Source organism: Mustelus asterias, chromosome 6 (genome assembly GCF_964213995.1).
Source record: "Mustelus asterias chromosome 6, sMusAst1.hap1.1, whole genome shotgun sequence".
Classification (NCBI taxonomy): Eukaryota; Metazoa; Chordata; class Chondrichthyes; order Carcharhiniformes; family Triakidae; genus Mustelus; species Mustelus asterias.
The window spans coordinates 8,255,501-8,275,544 of record NC_135806.1 but is presented as its reverse complement, the minus strand read 5'-3'; the positions used below and the strand labels follow the sequence as shown (position 1 = coordinate 8,275,544).

The 20,044-nt window shown below is 44.7% G+C and overlaps 1 protein-coding gene across 2 annotated transcripts in view; it reads right to left on the bottom strand.

The window, feature by feature from the left end:
- ecpas (Ecm29 proteasome adaptor and scaffold) overlaps positions 1-20,044 on the bottom strand; it is a 114,903-nt gene that overhangs the window by 12,298 nt on the left and 82,561 nt on the right. For both annotated transcript variants that reach the window (XM_078214050.1, XM_078214051.1), the window contains 8 exons: positions 19,674-19,824; positions 19,510-19,575; positions 19,171-19,260; positions 16,136-16,202; positions 15,535-15,626; positions 12,611-12,677; positions 8,112-8,303; positions 3,846-4,057 (listed from right to left, as the gene is read on the bottom strand). In XM_078214050.1, coding sequence (XP_078070176.1) covers positions 3,846-4,057; positions 8,112-8,303; positions 12,611-12,677; positions 15,535-15,626; positions 16,136-16,202; positions 19,171-19,260; positions 19,510-19,575; positions 19,674-19,824 — 937 coding nt within the window. The remainder of the gene's footprint in view (positions 1-3,845; positions 4,058-8,111; positions 8,304-12,610; positions 12,678-15,534; positions 15,627-16,135; positions 16,203-19,170; positions 19,261-19,509; positions 19,576-19,673; positions 19,825-20,044) is intronic.

The following is a 20,044-nucleotide window of genomic DNA, read 5'->3' as shown; positions in this document are numbered from 1 at the left end:
TAATTCGGGAGGCGGAGGTGGAAGTTGATAGGAGTTATAGAGAAATAGTAACTCCTAGAAATGAGGCTTGGGTCAATGCCAGGAGGAGGGGTAAGAAGCAATCGGGAAGACAATCCCCTGGGGCGGTTCCCCTCCATAATAGGTTTTCGGTGCTGGAGGCTACAGTTGAGGAGGAATCAACTGAGCATAGAGAGCAGATCTCTGGGGGTGAGCCGAGTGAGAAAGCTCAGGTGGTTAGGGGCTGTAAAAGACTGGGCCTTGTGATTGGGGACTCCACAATTAAGGGGACAGATAGGAGGGTCGGAACTAAAGGTAGGGACTCAGGGTTGGTGTGTTGCCTACCAGGGGCTGGGGTCCGGGATGTGTCTGACAGGGTATTCAGGACTCTTAGGGGGGAGGGAGATAAACCACAAGTTATTGTACATGTGGGGACACACGACATAGGGAGGATAGGGGAAGGGGATATTAGGCAGGGATTTATGGAGTTGGGGTGGAAACTAAAGGCCAAGACTGACAGAGTGGTTATCTCTGGACTCTTGCCTGTACCACGGGATAGTTTAGAGAGGAATAGGGAGAGGGAAGGTTTGAATTCATGGCTGAGGGGATGGTGCAGGAGGGAGGGGTTCAGGTACTTAAGCAATTGGGGCTCGTACTGGGGAAGGTGTGACCTCTATGAGAAGGATGGTCTACACCTTAATCAGAAGGGGACCAATATCCTGGGGGGTAAATTTGCTAAGGCCATGCAGGGAGGTTTAAACTGATTCGGGGGGGGGGAGGGATCCTGAGTAGTGGGGCTGAAAGTGAGGGATGCATGGATGGGGACTGCAATGCACGGCATTGCAGAGGTGGGGTGGAGCAGGGTTTGAAATGTGTATACTTCAATGCCAGGAGTATTCGCAATAAAGTGGGTGAACTTGCAGCGTGGATCAGTACCTGGGACTTCGATGTTGTGGCTATTTCAGAGACATGGATAGAGCAGGGGCAGGAATGGATGCTGCAGGTCCCGGGGTTCAAATGTTTTAGTCGAAGTAGGGAAGGAGGTAGAAGAGGGGGAGGGGTAGCATTATTGGTCAGAGATTGTATCACAGTGTCAGAGAGGAGGTTTGATGAGGACTTATCTGTTGAGGTAGTATGGGCGGAGATTAGAAATAGGAGAGGAGAGGTCACCCTGTTGGGAGTCTTTTATAGACCTCCTAAAAGTTCTAGAGAGGTTGAGGAAAGGATTGCGGAGTCAATCCTGCTTAGGAGTGAAAGTAATAGGGCAATTGTTATGGGGGATTTTAACTTGACTAATATTGACTGGAATTGTTATAGCTCTAGCTCGTTAGAGGGGTCAGTTTTTGTTCAAAGCGTGCAGGAAGGTTTTTTGACTCAGTATGTAGACAGGCCAACTAGAGGTGAGGCTATATTGGATCTGGTGCTGGGAAATGAGCCAGACCAGGTGCTAGACTTGGAAGTTGGTGTGCATTTTGGTGATAGCGACCACAATTCGGTTACGTTCACCTTAGTGATGGAAAGGGATAGGCATGAACCTCGGGCCAGTGGTTTTAGCTGGGGGAAGGGTAATTATGAGGCTATTAGGAGAGAATTAGGAAACATAGGTTGGACTAGGAGTTTACAGGGACTGGGAACGTCCGACATGTGGAGTTTTTTCAAGGAGCAGCTACTGCGAGTCTGTGATAGGTATGTCCCTGTCAGGCAAGGAGGAATTGGTAGGGCTAGGGAACCGTGGTGCACCAAAAAAGTTTCTTTGTTGGTTAAAAAGAAAAAGGAGGCTTATGTTCGGATGAGACGTGAGCACTCGGGTAGTGCACTAGAAAGCTTTAGATTGGCTAAGAGGGAGTTGAAGAGCGAGCTTAGAAGGGCTAAAAGGGGACATGAGAAGACTTTGGCGGATAGGGTTAAAGAGAATCCTAAGGCGTTCTATAGGTATGTCAAGAACAGAAGGTTGGTTAGGGCAAGTTTAGGGCCAGTTATAGATGGCAGAGGGAAGTTATGTGTGGAACCGGAGGAGATTGGTGAAGCATTGAACCAATATTTCTCTTCGGTGTTCACGCAAGGGGACATGAATATAGCTGAGGAGGACACTGGGTTGCAGGGGAGTAGAATAGACAGTATTACAGTTGATAAGGAGGATGTGCAGGATATTCTGGAGGGTCTGAAAATAGATAAATCCCCTGGTCCGGATGGGATTTATCCAAGGATTCTCTGGGAGGCAAGAGAAGTGATTGCAGAGCCTCTGGCTCTGATCTTCAGGTCGTCGTTGGCCTCTGGTATAGTACCAGAAGATTGGAGGTTAGCGAATGTTGTCCCATTGTTTAAGAAGGGGAACAGAGACTTCCCCGGGAATTATAGACCGGTGAGTCTCACTTCTGTTGTCGGCAAGATGTTGGAAAAAATTATAAGGGATAGGATTTATAGTTATTTGGAGAGTAATGAATTGATAGGTGATAGTCAGCATGGTTTTGTGGCAGGTAGGTCGTGCCTTACTAACCTTATTGAGTTTTTTGAGAAAGTGACCAAGGAGGTGGATGGGGGCAAGGCAGTGGACGTGGTATATATGGATTTTAGTAAGGCGTTTGATAAGGTTCACCATGGTAGGCTTCTGCAGAAAATGCAGATGTATGGGATTGGGGGTGATCTAGGAAATTGGATCAGGAATTGGCTAGCGGATAGGAAACAGAGGGTGGTGGTTGATAGTAAATATTCATCATGGAGTGCGGTTACAAGTGGTGTACCTCAGGGATCTGTTTTGGGGCCACTGCTGTTTGTAATATTTATTAATGATCTGGATGAGGGTATAGTTGGGTGGATTAGCAAATTTGCTGATGACACCAAAGTCGGTGGTGTGGTAGACAGTGAGGAAGGGTGTCGTAGTTTGCAGGAAGACTTAGGTTGCAAAGTTGGGCCGAGAGGTGGCGGATGGAGTTTAATGCGGAGAAGTGTGAGGTAATTCACTTTGGTAGGAATAACAGATGTGTTGAGTATAGGGCTAACGGGAGGACTTTGAATAGTGTGGAGGAGCAGAGGGATCTAGGTGTATGTGTGCATAGATCCCTGAAAGTTGGGAATCAAGTAGATAAGGTTGTTAAGAAGGCATATGGTGTCTTGGCGTTTATTGGTAGGGGGATTGAATTTAGGAGTCGTAGCGTTATGTTGCAACTGTACACAACTCTGGTGCGGCCGCACTTGGAGTACTGTGTGCAGTTCTGGTCCCCACATTACAGGAAGGATGTGGAGGCTTTGGAGAGGGTGCAGAGGAGGTTTACCAGGATGTTGCCTGGTATGGAGGGGAGATCCTATGAGGAGAGGCTGAGGGATTTGGGATTGTTTTCGCTGGAAAGGCGGCGGCTAAGAGGGGATCTTATTGAAACATATAAGATGATTAGAGGTTTAGATAGGGTGGATAGTGATAGCCTTTTTCCTCTGATGGAGAAATCCAGCACGAGGGGGCATGGCTTTAAATTGAGGGGGGGTAGTTATAGAACCGATGTCAGGGGTAGGTTCTTTACCCAGAGGGTGGTGAGGGATTGGAATGCCCTGCCAGCATCAGTTGTAAATGCGCCTAGTTTGGGGGCGTTTAAGAGATCCGTAGATAGGTTCATGGACGAAAAGAAATTGGTTTAGGTTGGAGGGTCACAGTTTTTTTTTTTAACTGGTCGGTGCAACATCGTGGGCCGAAGGGCCTGTTCTGCGCTGTAATGTTCTATGTTCTATGTTCTACAACTAACAATATCTATTGATTAAAATCCTTTTTAACCATGTTTCCCGTGTTCTTTTTTCAAAAAAAAAAGGTCCATCTATTCAGTTATTCGTGCAACACAACATTAAATAGGATGTTCTACCTTGCCCGTCCATGTTCGACCAGATATTCCTTGTAAAAGTGCATTCAATATCAGCCCTAAGTGTGGTGGAACCAATGAGCCCGCCTGTTGTTTGGCAATGGATGCCATAGCAGCAGCACCTTGCGCTTTCATCTTCCATGATTGGGACTGCAGTGCCTTTTGTGTAATGGCGATCAGTTCTTGCATGTAGAGTCGTATTCCACCAAAACTGCCTGTAACAAAAACACAACCGTTAGCCTGTCAGTGCAATCTCTGACCAAGGCCGCAAGAAACTACAAACGGTTGTGAACGAAGCCCAGTCCATCACGCAAACCAGCCTCCCATCCATTGACTCTGTCTACACTTCCCGCTGCCTCAGAAAAGCAGCCAGCATAATCAAGGGCCCCGCGCACCCCGGACATTCTCTCTTTCACCTTCTTCCTTCAGGAAAAAGATACAAAAGTCTGAGGTCACGTACCAACCGACTTAAGAACAGCTTCTTCCCTGCTGACATCAGACTTTTGAATGGACCTACCTCACATTAAGCTGATCTTTCTCTACACCCTAGTTATGACTATAACACTACATTCTGCACTCTCTCGTTTCCTTTCCACCCCTATATACGGTATGCTTCATCTGTACAGCGCGCAAGAAATACTTTTCACTCTATACTAATACATGTGACAATAATAAATCAAATCAAATTTAAATCAAATAAATTGAATTAAATAGAAAAATCGACTGCCTTAATTTGGATTAAAATCTTGCCATTTGCCCAGGAGTTTTGTTTTATCCAGAAATCAGTGAATCCTCACCCAGTATTTCAAATGAAAATTCACAAAAACGTTTGCAAGTGTGGAATACAGGTTAGTCTCTGTGAGGACATGGAACTGGATCCACAGTATCAATTCATTCCTGCGCAATTTTTAAAAGATGGTTTGCTGGATTTGAACTGAACTTTAAATCCCCTTATGTAGCGTCCCGTCCATTCCAAACTGTCATGAAATCTAGTCTACAAGCATTGATTGTAAATCAGTTTCAAGCACAAATATAGGATACATTGCTCACACGAAAATAGAAAATGCTGAAGAAACTCAGCAGGTCTGACAGCATCTGTGGAGAGAGAATAGAGCCAATGTTTCGAGTCTGGATGACCTTTCACCAGAGTTGTAATGAAGTATCATCCAGACTCGAAACACTGGCTCTATTCTTTCTCCACAGATGCTGTTAGACCTGCTGAGATTTTCCAACATTTTCTATTGTTGGTCCAGATTCCAGCATCTGCAGTTTTTTGCTTTTATCTTAGGATATATTGCTCAGTTTGTTCTAGAAGGGTAGAAAACAGTATTTATTTACACTCAAGTATCATTGCATACATTATTCAAATTTTAGTTCATCCACTGTAAAATACTGGTAGTTTTTAAAGTTTATTTATTTATTCGTCACAAGTAAGGCTTACATTAACACTGCAATGAAGTTACTGTGAAATTCCCTTAGTCGCCACACTCCAGTGCCTGTTCGGGTACACCGAGGGAGAATTTAGTACAGCTAATGCACCCAACCAGCACGTCTTTCAGACGGTGAGGAAACCGGAGCACCCGGAGGAAACCCACACAGACACGGGGAGAACGTGCAAAGTCCACACAGACAGTGACCCAAGACAGGAATCAAACCCGGGTCCCTGATGCTGTGAGGCAGCAGTGCTAACCACTGTGCCACCCCTGACAAATGCAGATAAACTCATAGTTGATTATATCTACAAAGGCAGCAACACATTTCTGGATGTCTCCTGTCTGCCACTACTCTGGCTGGTGCTCTAAACAAAAAACACAGACAGCACTGTAAACCCATCTTAGAAACTCTCAATGATGGTAACACTCAGCACTCAAGTATGAAAAGCAAGATTGAAATGTTTCAGTGCTAAGTGGATGATCCTCTTGGCTTCCCTCCTGAGATGCCACCAACACAGATGATAGCCTTCAGCCAATTTGATTCAAACTACATATCAAATGGTTCAGCTTTAAGCCTGATAACATTTTGTCTGCACTGCTGAGGATTTGAGCTCCAGGACTAACCTCACCCTTAGTCAAGTCGTTAAAACTACAGCCAAAATATTGTCATTAATCAACAATATAGAAACTGCCTAGTTATGTCTTGTCTACAAAAAGCAGGACAAATCCAAACTGGCCAATTGTGGCATCCAAGAGCTAGAGTATAATTAAAGTGGGTGGGAATTGGGGAAAAAAAATAACTCCCCATTGGTTAGAGTCACATCTATCACAAAGTTGTAGCTATTGGAGGACAATAATATCAGTCACAGGACAACGCTGCAGGAGTTCCTCAGGGTAGTGTCCTAGGCCCAACCACCTGAAGCTGCTTCATCAATGATCTTCCTTCCATTGCAAAGATCAGAAGTGGGGATATTCAATTTGATTACACAATGTTCATGTAACTTCTCAGTTCCTGACGCAGTCACTGCCTGTGTGCTGCAAGATTTGGACAACAATCAGGCTTGGGCTGATAAATAGCAAATAACATTCGGACAACACAACTGCAGGTAATGACCAGCTACAACAAGACAAAGCCTAGTCATCTTCTATTGACATTCAACAGGATTTCCATTACTGAAATCGGTCATCGTTAATATCCTGGGGATTATCATGGACCAGATGATGTACTGGACCAACTCCATAAATACTGTGGCTACAGGAGCCACAGGTCAGAGGCTGGGAATCCTGTGGTAACTCACCTCCTGACTCCCCAAAGACTGTCCACCAGCTACAAGGCGCAAGTCTCCCTTTGCCTGGATGAGTGCAGTTCCAAGAACACTCAAGAAGCTCAACACCATCCAGGACAAAGCAGCCCACTTGATCGGTACCCTTTTCACCATCATTAACATTCACTTCCTCCTCCACCGACACTCAGTCTCAAGTGACACATACCAACCGACTCAAGAACAGCTTCTTCCCCGCTGCCATCAGACTTTTGAATGGACTTACCTTGCATTAAAGTTGATCTTTCTCTACACCCTAGCTATGATTCTAACACTACATTCTGCACTCCTTGCCTTCTCTGTGACCGGTATGCTTTGTCTGTATAGTGCGCAAGAAACAATACTTTTCACTGTATCCCAATACATGCGACAATAATAAATTAAATCAAATCAGTGGCAGCAGAATATAACATTTAGAATATGAGTGGAGAACACCTGGATCAAGGGCTGGATCTGGCCTGTTACACTTTTTATCCGTCCTTGCGGAGATTTCAAAATCAGGTCCTGCCCCCTCATGCTGCACTCTGGGCCAACGCCGCCATGTTCTGATGTCTGAGCTTCAGTCGCAGTCACCATAGGCCCAAGGTCCAGGAGCAGGGGGAATGGGAGCAGGACACCCGGCTCCATTGGTGACTCATGCTGAATTTCAATGTCTCAATCACAGCGCTCCTGAAATTGTTGATGTTCAGAGAGATTGGGGTGTGCTTGTACAATGAATGTAGAACGTTAGCATGCAGGTGAAGCAACAATTAGAAAAGCAGATGGTATGGTGGCCTTTACTACAAGGGGGATTGGAGTACAAGAATAAAGAAGCTTTGCTCGGGTTTTGGTGAGACTGTATCTCGGGTAGTGTGTGCAGTTTCAGTCTCCGCACTTAAGGAAGGATATGCTTGAATTGGAGAGGGTAGATTGAAGGTGCACTAAACTGGTATCTGGGAGAGGGGGTTGTCCTATGATGAGAGGCTGAATAAATTGGGCTTGTATTCTCTGGAGTTTAGAAGAATGAGGAGTGATCTTATTGAAGCCTGCAAAATTCTGAAAGAGCTGGATAGGGTCGATGCTGAGAGTGTTTCCACTGGTTGGGGAACCTAAAACACAGGGGGCACAGTCCCAAGATAAGGGGTCAATCATTCTGAGTTGAGATGCGGAGAAATTACTTCACTCAAAGGATTGTGAATCTTTGGACAAATGATACGATGGGCCATCTGGTCTACTCCTGCTCCTGTTTCTTATGTTCCTTACTTCATGTATACCGCATGCAAAACAAATTTAAATTCACACAGGATCAGAACGGTTGTAAATATGAATACAGCAAGAGATATGAATACCCTGTAACACTTGGGGAAATTAAATCCATTTTATGCTGGGAAGAAAATGCTCCGACATGGTTCACTGGTCTCGTTTCTGGAAATCAGTCAACTTACTGAAATTGGTCTCCTTTTAAACGCTGTGTAAAAAGGAGGAAATCCTGTACATTGAACAGATTCAAATTTGCACATGTTAATTCTACCTACCAGGTACATTCTCCTGCCATACTTCAGTCCAGAGATCAGATTCACTCATTTCCCCTTTATCTTCATCTGGGATTTCATGCATTCCAAGGAATGCAAGGGGCAAGGCCACTGCTGCGTGGTGCTTGATTACATCGGGGCTGTGACGTGCGATAGCATGTACTGTCAGCGCACATGCTGATCGATAGACTTGCTCTGAAAAGGCACACAAGACAGACCAATTCTTCAAATCAGTTAAACAGACCATAGAGTTATTTGGTTTAGAAATATACAATGCACTCTTACACATTGCAGGAAGATATAGGTGCTGTTTCATATTCACTGTATGCCTTTCCAAGCATGGAAACATTTTCCATTTTCAAATTGCATCTTTCTTTAGGCACCTGCCTGTTAACAGAAATATGCTGGTATAAAGGGTAACCCCACACAGGAGGATACAGCAGAAATAGGAGGCAATTCAACACGCTTTGCTGAGCACCTTCGGTCTATGCGCAATCAGGACCCTGACCTTCCGGTTGATGCCATTTTAACACGATCCTGCTCCCATGTCCACGTCTGTCCTTGGCCTGCTGCAATGTTCCAGTGAAGCTCAACGCAAACTGAAGGAACAGCATCTCATCTTCCGGCTCGGCACATTACAGCCTTCCGGTCTCAACATCGAATTCAACAACTTCAGATGATTTGCTCGACCCCACCCCAAACCTTTTGTTTTCATTCTATTTTATTTAATTTTTTTACTATTCTCTACCTTTTATTTCTTTGTCTTTCTTAATTTTTCTTTCCCCCCCCCCACTCTTTCCCCCTACTTTATCCCCCTTCCCTTACCTTTCCTCCCCCTTTTCTAAACCTTACCTCTGTCCCATCCATTTTCCTCCCCCTCCCCCAACATCTTCATTTTAGCTTCTCTGCCATTTGGCCATTCACACCCTCTATTCTCTCTGTGGACAGCCATTAGCAGTCTTTTCTCCTGGTTTCTGTGGCTATGACTCATCTTTCATTCCCACCTCCTGCAGTATAAATATCTCCCACTTTCTATGCCTTTGAGCTTTGACAAAGGGTCGTCTGGACTTGAAACGTCAGCTCTTTTCTCTCCTTACAGATGCTGCCGGACCTGCTGAGATTTTCCAGCATTTTCTCTTTTGAATTTAACTCACCTGCGTGTTAGCTCTTTTGAAACAGCTATCCAATTAGCCCGACTTGCCTGCACTTTCCCCATAATCTTTCATAGGGAAAGTTTCTGCAATTATCCTATTTCCTTTGAAGAGTAATTCACAAATCTATTTCTACCACGATCTCGGTTGGGCTTCATCCAGATCATACGTCACTGTAGCAAAAATATATTTCCTCATCTCGCTTCTGATTCTTTTTCCAGTTACCATAAATCCGGTTATTGACTCTTCAGTCAGTTTCTCCTTATCTACTCTCAAAAACCCTTCATGATTTTGAACACCTTTATTAAATCTTTCCTTAATCTTCACTGTTCTCAGCATGATCCCAACTTCTCTATAGCAAGTTTGCATCCCTGGTAAATCCCCTCTGCATTGTCTTTAAGGCCTTGATGTCCTTCCCAAAGTGGTGTGTCCAGAATTGGGTACAAAACTCCAGTTGGCGCCTAACCAGTGATTTATAAAGGCTTAGAATAACACCCTTGCTTTTGTACTCTGTGCCTCTCTTTACAAAGCCAAGGATCCGGTATGTTCTTTCTCTAAAAAGGACAGTTTGTTCAATTTGTCCATTAAAGATTTGTGGACATCTATCCCCAGCTCTCTCCCTGTACCTGGATCCTCTTTACAACTGCACCATTACACTGCCTCGTCTCACTCTTTCTACAAAATGTAACACTTCACCCTTTTCTGTGCTGGACTGTATCTGTCACGTCTGCCCATTTCACCACTTTGTTTCAACCCTGCTGAACTCGATTACCATTCTCCTCATGGTTGACAGAATTCCCGAATCTTATGCATGGGGTTATGGGGATAGGGGCCTGGGTGGGATTGTGGTCGGCGCAGACTTGATGGGCCGAATGGCCCCTTTCTGCGCTGTAGGATTCTACATCAACTCTCTCCATCACATTATGCACCACAGCTACAAGTCCTTTCTCGTGGGGGTTTTTTTTAAAAAACCACTGCTCCACAGCTTGGCTCCAACTAGCAACCACCCTGTTACTAAGTGGTGCTTCACTGATTTCAACAGATGTTAACGGTGAAGGTCAACCATAAAGCGAGTGAATGCGACAAAGCCGTCGCCAGCTGCTGCTGACCCACTTTGTAGAATTTCATACACAGAATTACATGTCATTTTTATGTACAAATTCTAAAGCTGCGATTCTAATTATTACAATGGCTTTTCACATAGGCATTAAAACCAAATCAAGTTTCACCTCCTTGCCAATGTTTAACCGAAATACAAACACTGAAAGCAAGTTTTCAGGATCCTTGTTAATTTCTGGTCATAATCTAATAGTTCAATACTTTTTCCTCAGGTTTTCAATCTCACATTTAGCAATTTATGATCTAGTTGTGTAAATGTTAATATTCATTGAATGTTTATTTAGATTTGTTCTTCATATTGTCTCCCACGCATATCCTGTGTTTTCATTCTACCCGTGAGGCTCCTTTCAAACCTCTTTCCTTCATAGAATAGAATCATAGAATCCCTGCAGTGCAGAAGGAGCCGTTTGGCCCATTGAATCTGCACCGACCCACAATCCCACCCAGGCCATATCCCCATACCCCATGCATTTACCCTAGCTAGTCCCCCTGACACTAAGGGGCAGTTTAGCATGGCCAATCCACCTAACCCACACATCTTTGGACTGCGGGAGCTGACCGGAGCACCCGGAGGAAACCCACACAGACACGGGGAGAATGTGCAAACTCCACACAGACAGTGACTCAAGCTGGGAATCGAACCTGGGTCCCTGGCGCTATGGGGCAGCAGTGCTAACCACTGTGCCTTTGTTAAGCACTTTGCAAAACTGAAGTAGGTTATTAAAAACTGCTATATCTTTATTCTGCTCCTTTGCAAATCTACTTCTGGCGAGTTGTGAATGCGCACCCGACTCTCTCTTTGCTCTTCCCCATTCAGACATTTATTTACCAAGGATAATGTGTACTCCCTATTTTTCCTAACCGAATGTGCTTTCTCACATTTATCGATGTTAAAGTTTATTTGTCATTTATATGTCTATTTAGCAAGCTCTTCATTATCAACTTTTATTTTATTGCAGCCTTCCTATTAAACTACATCTCACTCCCGACTCCCAGACAGGTGCTATCAGTATTTACAACTGAAAAACCTGACAAATGATGAAGGGCTCAAAATGGGATACTCCTACAAGAGCGCAGCTTGCTAGCAACAAAAGCTATTAGCAATGTACCTGGATATGGATATAATTTACATTAGGGGCGGCACGGTAGCACAGTGAGTTAGCACTGCTGCCCCACAGCGCTGGGGACCCGGGTTCAATTTCAGCCTTGGGTGACTGTGTCTGTGTGGAGTTTGCACGTTCTCCCCGTGTCTGCGTGGGTTTCCTCAGGGTGCTCCGGTTTCCTCCTGCAGTCCAAAGATGTGCGGGTTAGGTGGATTGGCCATGCTAAATGCCCCCTTAGTGTCAGGGGGACTAACAGGGTAAATACATGGGGTTACGGGGATACGGCCTGGGTGGGATAGTTGTCGGTGCAGACTCGATGGGCCGAATGGCTCCTCCTGCACTGGAGGGGTTCTATGAATCTCCATGAAGAATGTCAACAGGTGATAGGACATATTGAATTTGATATACAGAGATATTGGGGGTGATTCTCTCACCCCGCTGCACTGATTTTTTAGCACAGCGGGCCGGGAGACTCGAGCACCGGCCAACTAGCATAATTCACGCTGGGCGTCCGGGCCGAGCAGGTCTCCCAGAGCTGCATTTCCGATGGGCAAAGTGGCAATATCTAAGGGGCACATTGGCACTGCCCATCAAGCATGGGGCAGGGCCAAGGAGGCAGGGGGGGTTCCGCTGCCAGCACTTTGTCCAGTCGGCTAGTGGGGGGGGGGGGGGGGGGGGGGGGGGAGGGCTCAGAGGGCCAGCGATGCAGGGTTGCTGGGCTGGCCAGTGATCGGGAGGCCGACAGACAGGGGCCACTGCGCATCCGTCGATCTCAGCGCTGACAGATCGGCACATGCGTAGTGGTCCGCTCAGAGCTACGCTGCCGGCCTCTCCAGCGGGAATAGGCCCCCCCCCCCTCCACTGATTTCTGGAGTGATTCACAGTAATGCCCTCTGCAGTGCACGGAGTGGGAGACTGTCTTTGAGACTCCTGCTCAAAAAACAGCGTGATTTACTCCAGTTTTCACATAAATTCGACATTTTGAATTTTTTTGCGAGAATCACATTGTCTTAACTGTCCTCTGAAATGATCTGACAAAACACTCAGTTCAACACTATTTGGGAGAGTAATAAATACTGGTCTTGCCAGTGACGCACATATCCCATGAAAATAAATAGGAAAAAATTACCATCTTTTTCGAGATACCAGGTGTTGAGTTTTTGAAATAACTTCTCACTGCTACTGGTTCGTGCTGTCTGTAAGATAATAGTTCAGTTTTGGATTATTACAAGGTTCAAGAAATACAAATATACAAAATTGACAGGGAGGAGATGACCAATTGGTCCATTCAGCCCGCCCCAGAGAATGCCAAGTGTGTCATTATTAGACAACCTCCTCCACACGCACACCCATCTACCTGTCATCAGTCCTGCAACCTCCTGGAAGAGGCACAAAAAAAAACCTCCCAAAGCTAATCAAGACAAAGAAAACAATCTAGGATAATCCCTCACAGGTAATCGAACGGGTCCACAGGACCACACAGGCCAATGTCCATTCACCTGGTATTTTATCTATATTTTATTATATGTGATCAGGTTTCCAGTCAGGAAGTGGTCCATGCACGCAGAGTGTCTGAGCTCACTGTCTAAACTGGTCTTTTCCTTTTGTTGTTTATGACCTTTGGCCTTCCTATACTCACTTAGCTGACCTGGTTATGAGGAACACAATCAAATCTTTTAACATATTTACACGCTGTTATTAAATCATCCCCAATTCTATATATTTCTAAAGGGAATAGGTGGCACGGTGGTTAGCACTGCTGCCACACAGCGCCAGGGACCCGGGTTCGATCCCCTGCTTGGGTCACCGTCTGTGTGGAGTTTGCACGTTCTCCCCGTGTCTGCGTGGGTTTCCTCCGGGTGCTCCGGTTTCCTCCCATACTCCAAAGATGTGTGGCTTAGGTGCACTGGCCGTGCTAAATTGCCCCTTAGTGTCCCGGGATGTGTAGGTTAGAAGGATTAGCAGGGTAAATATGTGGGGTTACGGGATAGGGCCTGGATGAGATTACTGTTGGTGCAGACACGGTGTGCTGAATGGCCTCCTTCTGCACTGTAGGGATTCTATAGAACTCTTTTAAACCTTTCTGAATGACACAGATCTTTTAAACTGGATTTCATCAATGGGGATCAGTTTTTGGATTTTGCTTCCATATCATCCAACATATGAGGGGACCAATCGAATTATACAATTCTTACAGTGCAGAAGGAGGCCATTTGGCCCATCGAGTCTGCACTGACAACAATCCCACCCAGGCCCTATTCCCATAACTCCACATATTTACCCTGCTAATCCCCCTGACACTAGGGTCAATTTAGCATGGCCAATCAACCTAACTTGGATACTGGATACAGTTTTCCAAATGTGATGAACTGGTTGTGTACAAAGACAAGATGCTGTGCTGTTTTAAATTGGATGGTTCGATTACCTAATGCTCTGTTTGCTTTAGCAAGTAAACCTCTGCTTGCCACCATTAGTCTCACACATCAGGCAGCTGAATTCGTTGTGAGGAACACAACCAAATCCTTTATATTTGCACACTGTTCTCAAATCATCCCAACCCCATTTCTACAGGAAATAGAAGTCTTTGAGCCTTTCTGAATGACTCAGAGCTTTTAAATTTAGAGTTAAGAGCAACAACGTCAAGATCCCTTTCTCTCTCAACTGATTTTAATTCTGCATGATGTAACATGTTTAAGTGTACAGTACATGCGCTCTTTCTCACTATACATTCATTCCACTGTGACAACTTCAGACATATGTTCCTGTCAAATATTAAAGCAGCCAACATACCAACAAATTTCAGACTAGCAAGGGAGTCAGAGTTGGAGGAGGGGTTCAGGAAGGAAAGTGGAGTTGAGGCCTATGATTTTATCGAATGGTGGAGCTGGCTCACAGAGCCAAATGGCCCACTTCTGCTCCTATTTCTTACGTTATTAAGAATGACCATTTAGGAGAAATGCAAGATGCAGCAATGAAAGCCGCCATGAATTTGGCTCGGAGACCCAGGTTTAAATACAGCACAGTCCATCTAAATGAGAGGGCCTGATTTTGCATTAATTGGGATTCTCATCCAGAGCTGAGGGTAGCTGGTTTCCGAAAAGGGAGAAACAAAAGCTGCACTGCTACAATGAGGCTTTGAAATAAGCAGGTAGGCTTACACTTTGAGGCAAAGATGTGGAGATGCCGGTGTTGGACTGGGGTGGGCATAGTAAGAAGTTTCACAACACCCAGGTTAAAATCCAATAGGTTTATTTGGAATCACGAGCTTTCGGAGCGCTGCTCCTTCATCAGGTGAGTGGAGAGGTAGGTTTCACAAACACGGCATATATAGACAAAGGCACAATTGCAAGACAATGGTGGGAATGCGAGTCTTTACAGGTAATCAAGTCTTTACAGGTACAGACAGTGCGAGTGGAGAGAGGGAGAATCACAGGTTAAAGAGGTGTGAATTGTCTCAAGCCAGGACAGTTAGTGAGATTTTGCAAGCCCAGGCCAAATGGTGGGGGTTACACGTAGTCACACACATTCCAACCATTATCTTGCAATTGTGTCTCTGTCTATATATGTCATGTTTGTGAAACCTACCTCTCCACTCAACTGATGAAGGAGCAGTGCTCCGAAAGCTCGTGATTCCAAATAAACCTCTTGGACTTTAACCTGGTGTTGTGAGACTTCTTGCTTTGAGGCAAGTAAAAGGAATCTCAGTCTGCATCTCTTAGATGCAACAACTTTTGGAATTGCCAAATGCTAACAACAGATTCCAAAGGTACCCAAGAATTGTGCCTCGCCTTTCACAATGCAGAGATCCATCCAAATGTCTCCCATTCCCTTCATCTCCCAGCTTCATGATACATAATACCGAAAGACATGCTGGTTAGGTGCATTGGCCATGCTAAATTCTCCCTCAGTGTACCCGAACAGGTGCCGGAGTGTGGCGACTAGGGGATTTTCACAGTAACTTCATCGCAGTGTTAATGCAAGCCTACTTGTGGCATTAATAAAATAAATAAATAAAAGTCATGTAACAGCTAAGGTGCAGATAAGGATACTCACCCGAACCAAATGACCCAATGCCACTGCGTATGCTTTTCGTATGACACTGCTGCGATCATTTAAACCAGACAGGAGGGCACTCATCAATTTACCTGCCAGCAACGAGAGAACAATGTTACAACACAATCAGCCAATGCCAGTGCTTTCCCCTTTCAGCCAACAGTTTTCGCTCAAGGTATAGGCTGTATTTTCTTTCCCACTGCTGTAATGGGTTGTTTTCAACTTAACTTTTATTAATGTTTCTTAAAGGTAACAGCAAATGCAGTCACTTGACTCTGGAATGACACTTCATACAATTTGGAATCCACTGCCTGGTGAAAGTGGATCCAATAGAAACATTAAAAAGGGAATTTGTTGAAAACTTGAAGGGAAAAACTTTGTTGGGGTAATGTGGAAAGAACAGAGTGGGGGATGGGGTTAATTGAATTTCTCTTTCAAAGAGTTGGCACAGGTACGATGGGCCAAATGGCCTTCCATCTGTGCTTTTTAGAATTTAAGATAGAAAAGAGGTATCACAGTGAAACTGGGTATGATAGTTAGCTTTTTACAGCAGTCCCCTAAAATGAAATAGACGGTTTCAAGAATAAGTTTGTATACTAACCTGCATAAGGATTTAAATCCTGTGGACATTTGGTTGTCAAAAAAACTACTACGTGGGCACAGCCTCCCTGCAAATTAGAGCAGCATATTAACCAGTGGGATTTGCATTTTGATCATCTTCATTGAAGGCGATAAACTGATGGTTTTAGTTAACTTAACAATGATATTGAAAAGCATCATAGGGATATAATGAAATTGTCAAAGCAACACTTTCACAGTTATTTTTGGAAGTAGGCAAATTAATTTAGGTTATTAATATTTCTCACATGTTCCTCCTGTTTCCTCACCGTCTCAATTTGAAAATGTTAACTTAGAATCATAGAATCCCTACAGTACAGAAGGAGGCCATTCAGCCCATCGAGTCTGTACCGACCACAATCCCAGCCAGGCCCTACTCCTGTAACCCCTCATATTTACCCTGCTGATCCCCCTGACACAAGGGTCCATTTAGCACGGTCAATCCACCTAACCCACACATCTTTCAGACTGTGGGAGGAAACCGGAGCACCCTGAGGAAACCCACACAGACAGGGGGAGAAAGTGCAAACTCCACACAGAGAGTGACCTGAGGCCGGAACTGAACCGGAGTCCCTGGCGCTGTGAGGCAGCAAGGTCCCTCATGGCAGACTGGTGCAGAAGGTGAAGTCGCATGGGATCAGAGGTGAACTGGCAAGGTGGATACAAAACTGGCTTGGTTATAGAAGGGGGTAGCAGTGGAAGGATGTGTTTCTGAATGGAGGGCTGTGACAAGTGGCGTTCTTTAGGGATCAGTGCTGGGATCTTTGCTGTTTGTAATATATATATACACACACATATATATATATATAAAAAAATGGTTTGGAGGAAAATGTAACTGGTTTGATTAGTAAATTTGCGGACGTCACAAAGGTTGGTGGATTTGCGAATAGTGATGAGGACCAATCAGAGGATACAGCAGGATATAGATCGGTTGGAGACTTGGATGGAGAGATGGCAGATGGAGTTTAATTCGGACAAATGTGAGGTAATGCATTTTGGAAAGTCTATAATAGAGAGGAAATATACAGTGAATGGCAGAACACTTAAGAGTATTGATGGGCAGAGGGATCTGGGTGCACAGGTACACAGGTCACTGAAAGTGGCAATGCAGGTGGAGAAGGTAGTCAAGAAGGCATACGGCATGCTTGCCTTCATCGGCCGGGGCATTGAGTTAAAAATTGGCAAGTCATGTTGCAGCTTTATAGAACCTTAGTTAGGTCGCACTTGGAATATAGTGTTCAATTCTGGTCACCACGCTACCAGAAGGATGTGGAGGCTTTGGAGAGGGTACAGAAAAGATTTACCAGGATGTTGTCTGGCATGGGGGGCATTAGCTATGAGGAGAGGTTAGAGAAACTTGGTTTGTTCTCACTAGAACGACGGAGGTTGAAGGGTGACCTGAAAGAAGTCTACAAGATTATGAGGGGCATGGACAGAGTGGATAGTCAGAAGCTTTTTCCCAGGGTTGAAGAGTCAATTACTAGGGGGCACAGGTTTAAGGTGCGAGGGGCAAGGTTTAAAGAAGATGTATGAGGCAAGTTTTTTTACACAGAGGGTGGTGGGTGCCTGGAACTCGCTGCCGGGTGAGGTCGTGGAAGCAGATATGATGGTGACTTTTAAGTGGTGTCTTGACAAATACATGAATAGGATGGGAAAAGAGGGATATGGTCCCTGGAAGGACAGGTGGCTTTAGTTCAGTCGGGCAGCTTGGCCGGTGCAGGCTTGGAGGCCCGAAGGGCCTGGTCCTGTGCTGTAATTTTCTTTGTTCTTTGCTAACCACTGTGCTACCTTGCCGCTTATGCTGGGGGACAGTTCCACACCAACATTGTCATTCTTCAATATCTAACTCATGTGAGCATTCTTTATTTATTGGTGTAGACAGTACAGTGTTGGAAAAATGTGACATTATTTGGGGGGTGGTTTGGATGTGTGGGGTTGTGGGGGGGTCAGGTGGTATTACACATTTCCCAGCAGGGAATCCAGGGTTACTGAACTACGAGGAAACTGGAGGCAACCGCAGTGCTCCTACCAACATCAAGCCAACTGAAACCAGCAAATGCAACAAAGACCAGGGCCGGAATTCTCCAATCGTGTCCGCGGCTGGGATTCTCCAGTTCTGCGACTGTGGACGAAGATTCGGCTGAGTGCCAAATTCTCCGTTTTCGGTGACAGGGCGTACATCATCAGAGAGTTGCGGCCCCAAAAATTATTGAACTGCGTCCAATTCTGGGCATCATGCTTTAGGGTGGATGTGAGGACATTGGAGACTGTCCAGAAAGGGCCTCAGTTACAAGGCTAGATTGGAGAAGATGGGGCTGTTCTCTTTAGAGAAGGACAAGAGGAGATTTGATGGAGGTGTTCAAAATCAAGAGGGGTCTAGACAGAGGAGGAAAGGAGAAACCTTGCCCACCGTTCGGAGAGTTGAAAAATAGAGGACACCAATTTAAGATGAATGGCAAAAGAAGCAATGATGACACGAGTAATTTTTTTTCACATAGCGTTCTGCATTGCTCCTCCTGTCAGTGTGAACGAGGCACTTTCTGTTGTGGCTTTTAAAAAGGGATTTGGAGAATTATCTGAAGAGAAAAGCATTGTGGGGTTATGGGGCGAAAACAAGGGAGTGGGAATGGCCGAGTAGTTCTTATAGAGAGCCAGCACAGACACAATGGGCTGAAAGGCCTCCTTCTGTGATTCTATGATCCTAATCAAAGTTAAAACCTGGTTTATGATTAGGTTTCACATAGGGTGGTAGACCAAAGGGGATATATTACATTAAATTACTCAGTACATTCTTCACCATTGCACAGCTACAATGCTGATGATCCCATCACAAAGAGCAGTTGACCTCACAATTGGACATAGTGGATCATTAAATAGCAGGTTGTCTGTTTCTGAGCTGTCCGTACATTTTAATTTATGAGGAGAGAAACTTTCCATGGTGCAAAAGTGAGAGTTTAAGATGAACATACAAGTACAATCAAGCTGCTTATATGTCTTTTGTGATATTTTATGACTCACTTTGGTTCCAAGGCCTATTCCACTTTTGAGTAGCTCACACAACTTTGGAACTAGATCTCCCAGAACAGAGGCATCTAGATGTTGGAGACACTATGGATTCAGACAAGGAGGAAAACGTATGAATTACTGCTTACAATTGTAAATTCTTAACTATTAACCATAAATAGTGCTACTCTAATATTGTCAAAGAACACATATTTACCATCAAGAGAAAGGGGTTAGACTTGTGAAAGGGGTCATTTTAACACCAGGTTAGTAATAACCTCACTTCCCAGCGAGACATTTCCTTTTGGTTTTCAGATTAAAACACCAGTTATTTGCTTCCTCATTTGCACTTACCATGTTGATGGTCTCCATCATTCGAGAAGATTTAGCTGCACTAAGTCTGGCATTGTCCATGGTGGCCTAGTAATTACAGAAAAAAAATCAACACAATGTTCATCAAGATAAATTAATTACAAAACAGATTGGACAATACAAGCGCGTTAGATATCATACTTCACCTTCTCTTGTTCTGTGGCACGTAGACTCAAATAATTGAGGACCTGTGGCTCGAGAACGCTTAGTGATTCCAACAAGGTGGGGATGAGTCTTGCTGCATGTGGCTTTAACAGTGTTCCTGCACTTTTGCTAATTTTCACAAGGGTGTTGATGCTACGTAGAGAAATTTATTACAAATTAAAATCACATTCTAATAAAACTCATATCTGTGAAAAATCACAATTACTTGATGTTATTACACCATCTTTTTCATAATTTCCCTCAAGGGTTTTTCACAAATGAAGAGAGGTGCCCCGAGTGATCTTCGATGCTGTAGACAGTAACACTGCAAACAATTGTCAGGCCAAGTTCGCAAAAAAGATAATGCTAGCTA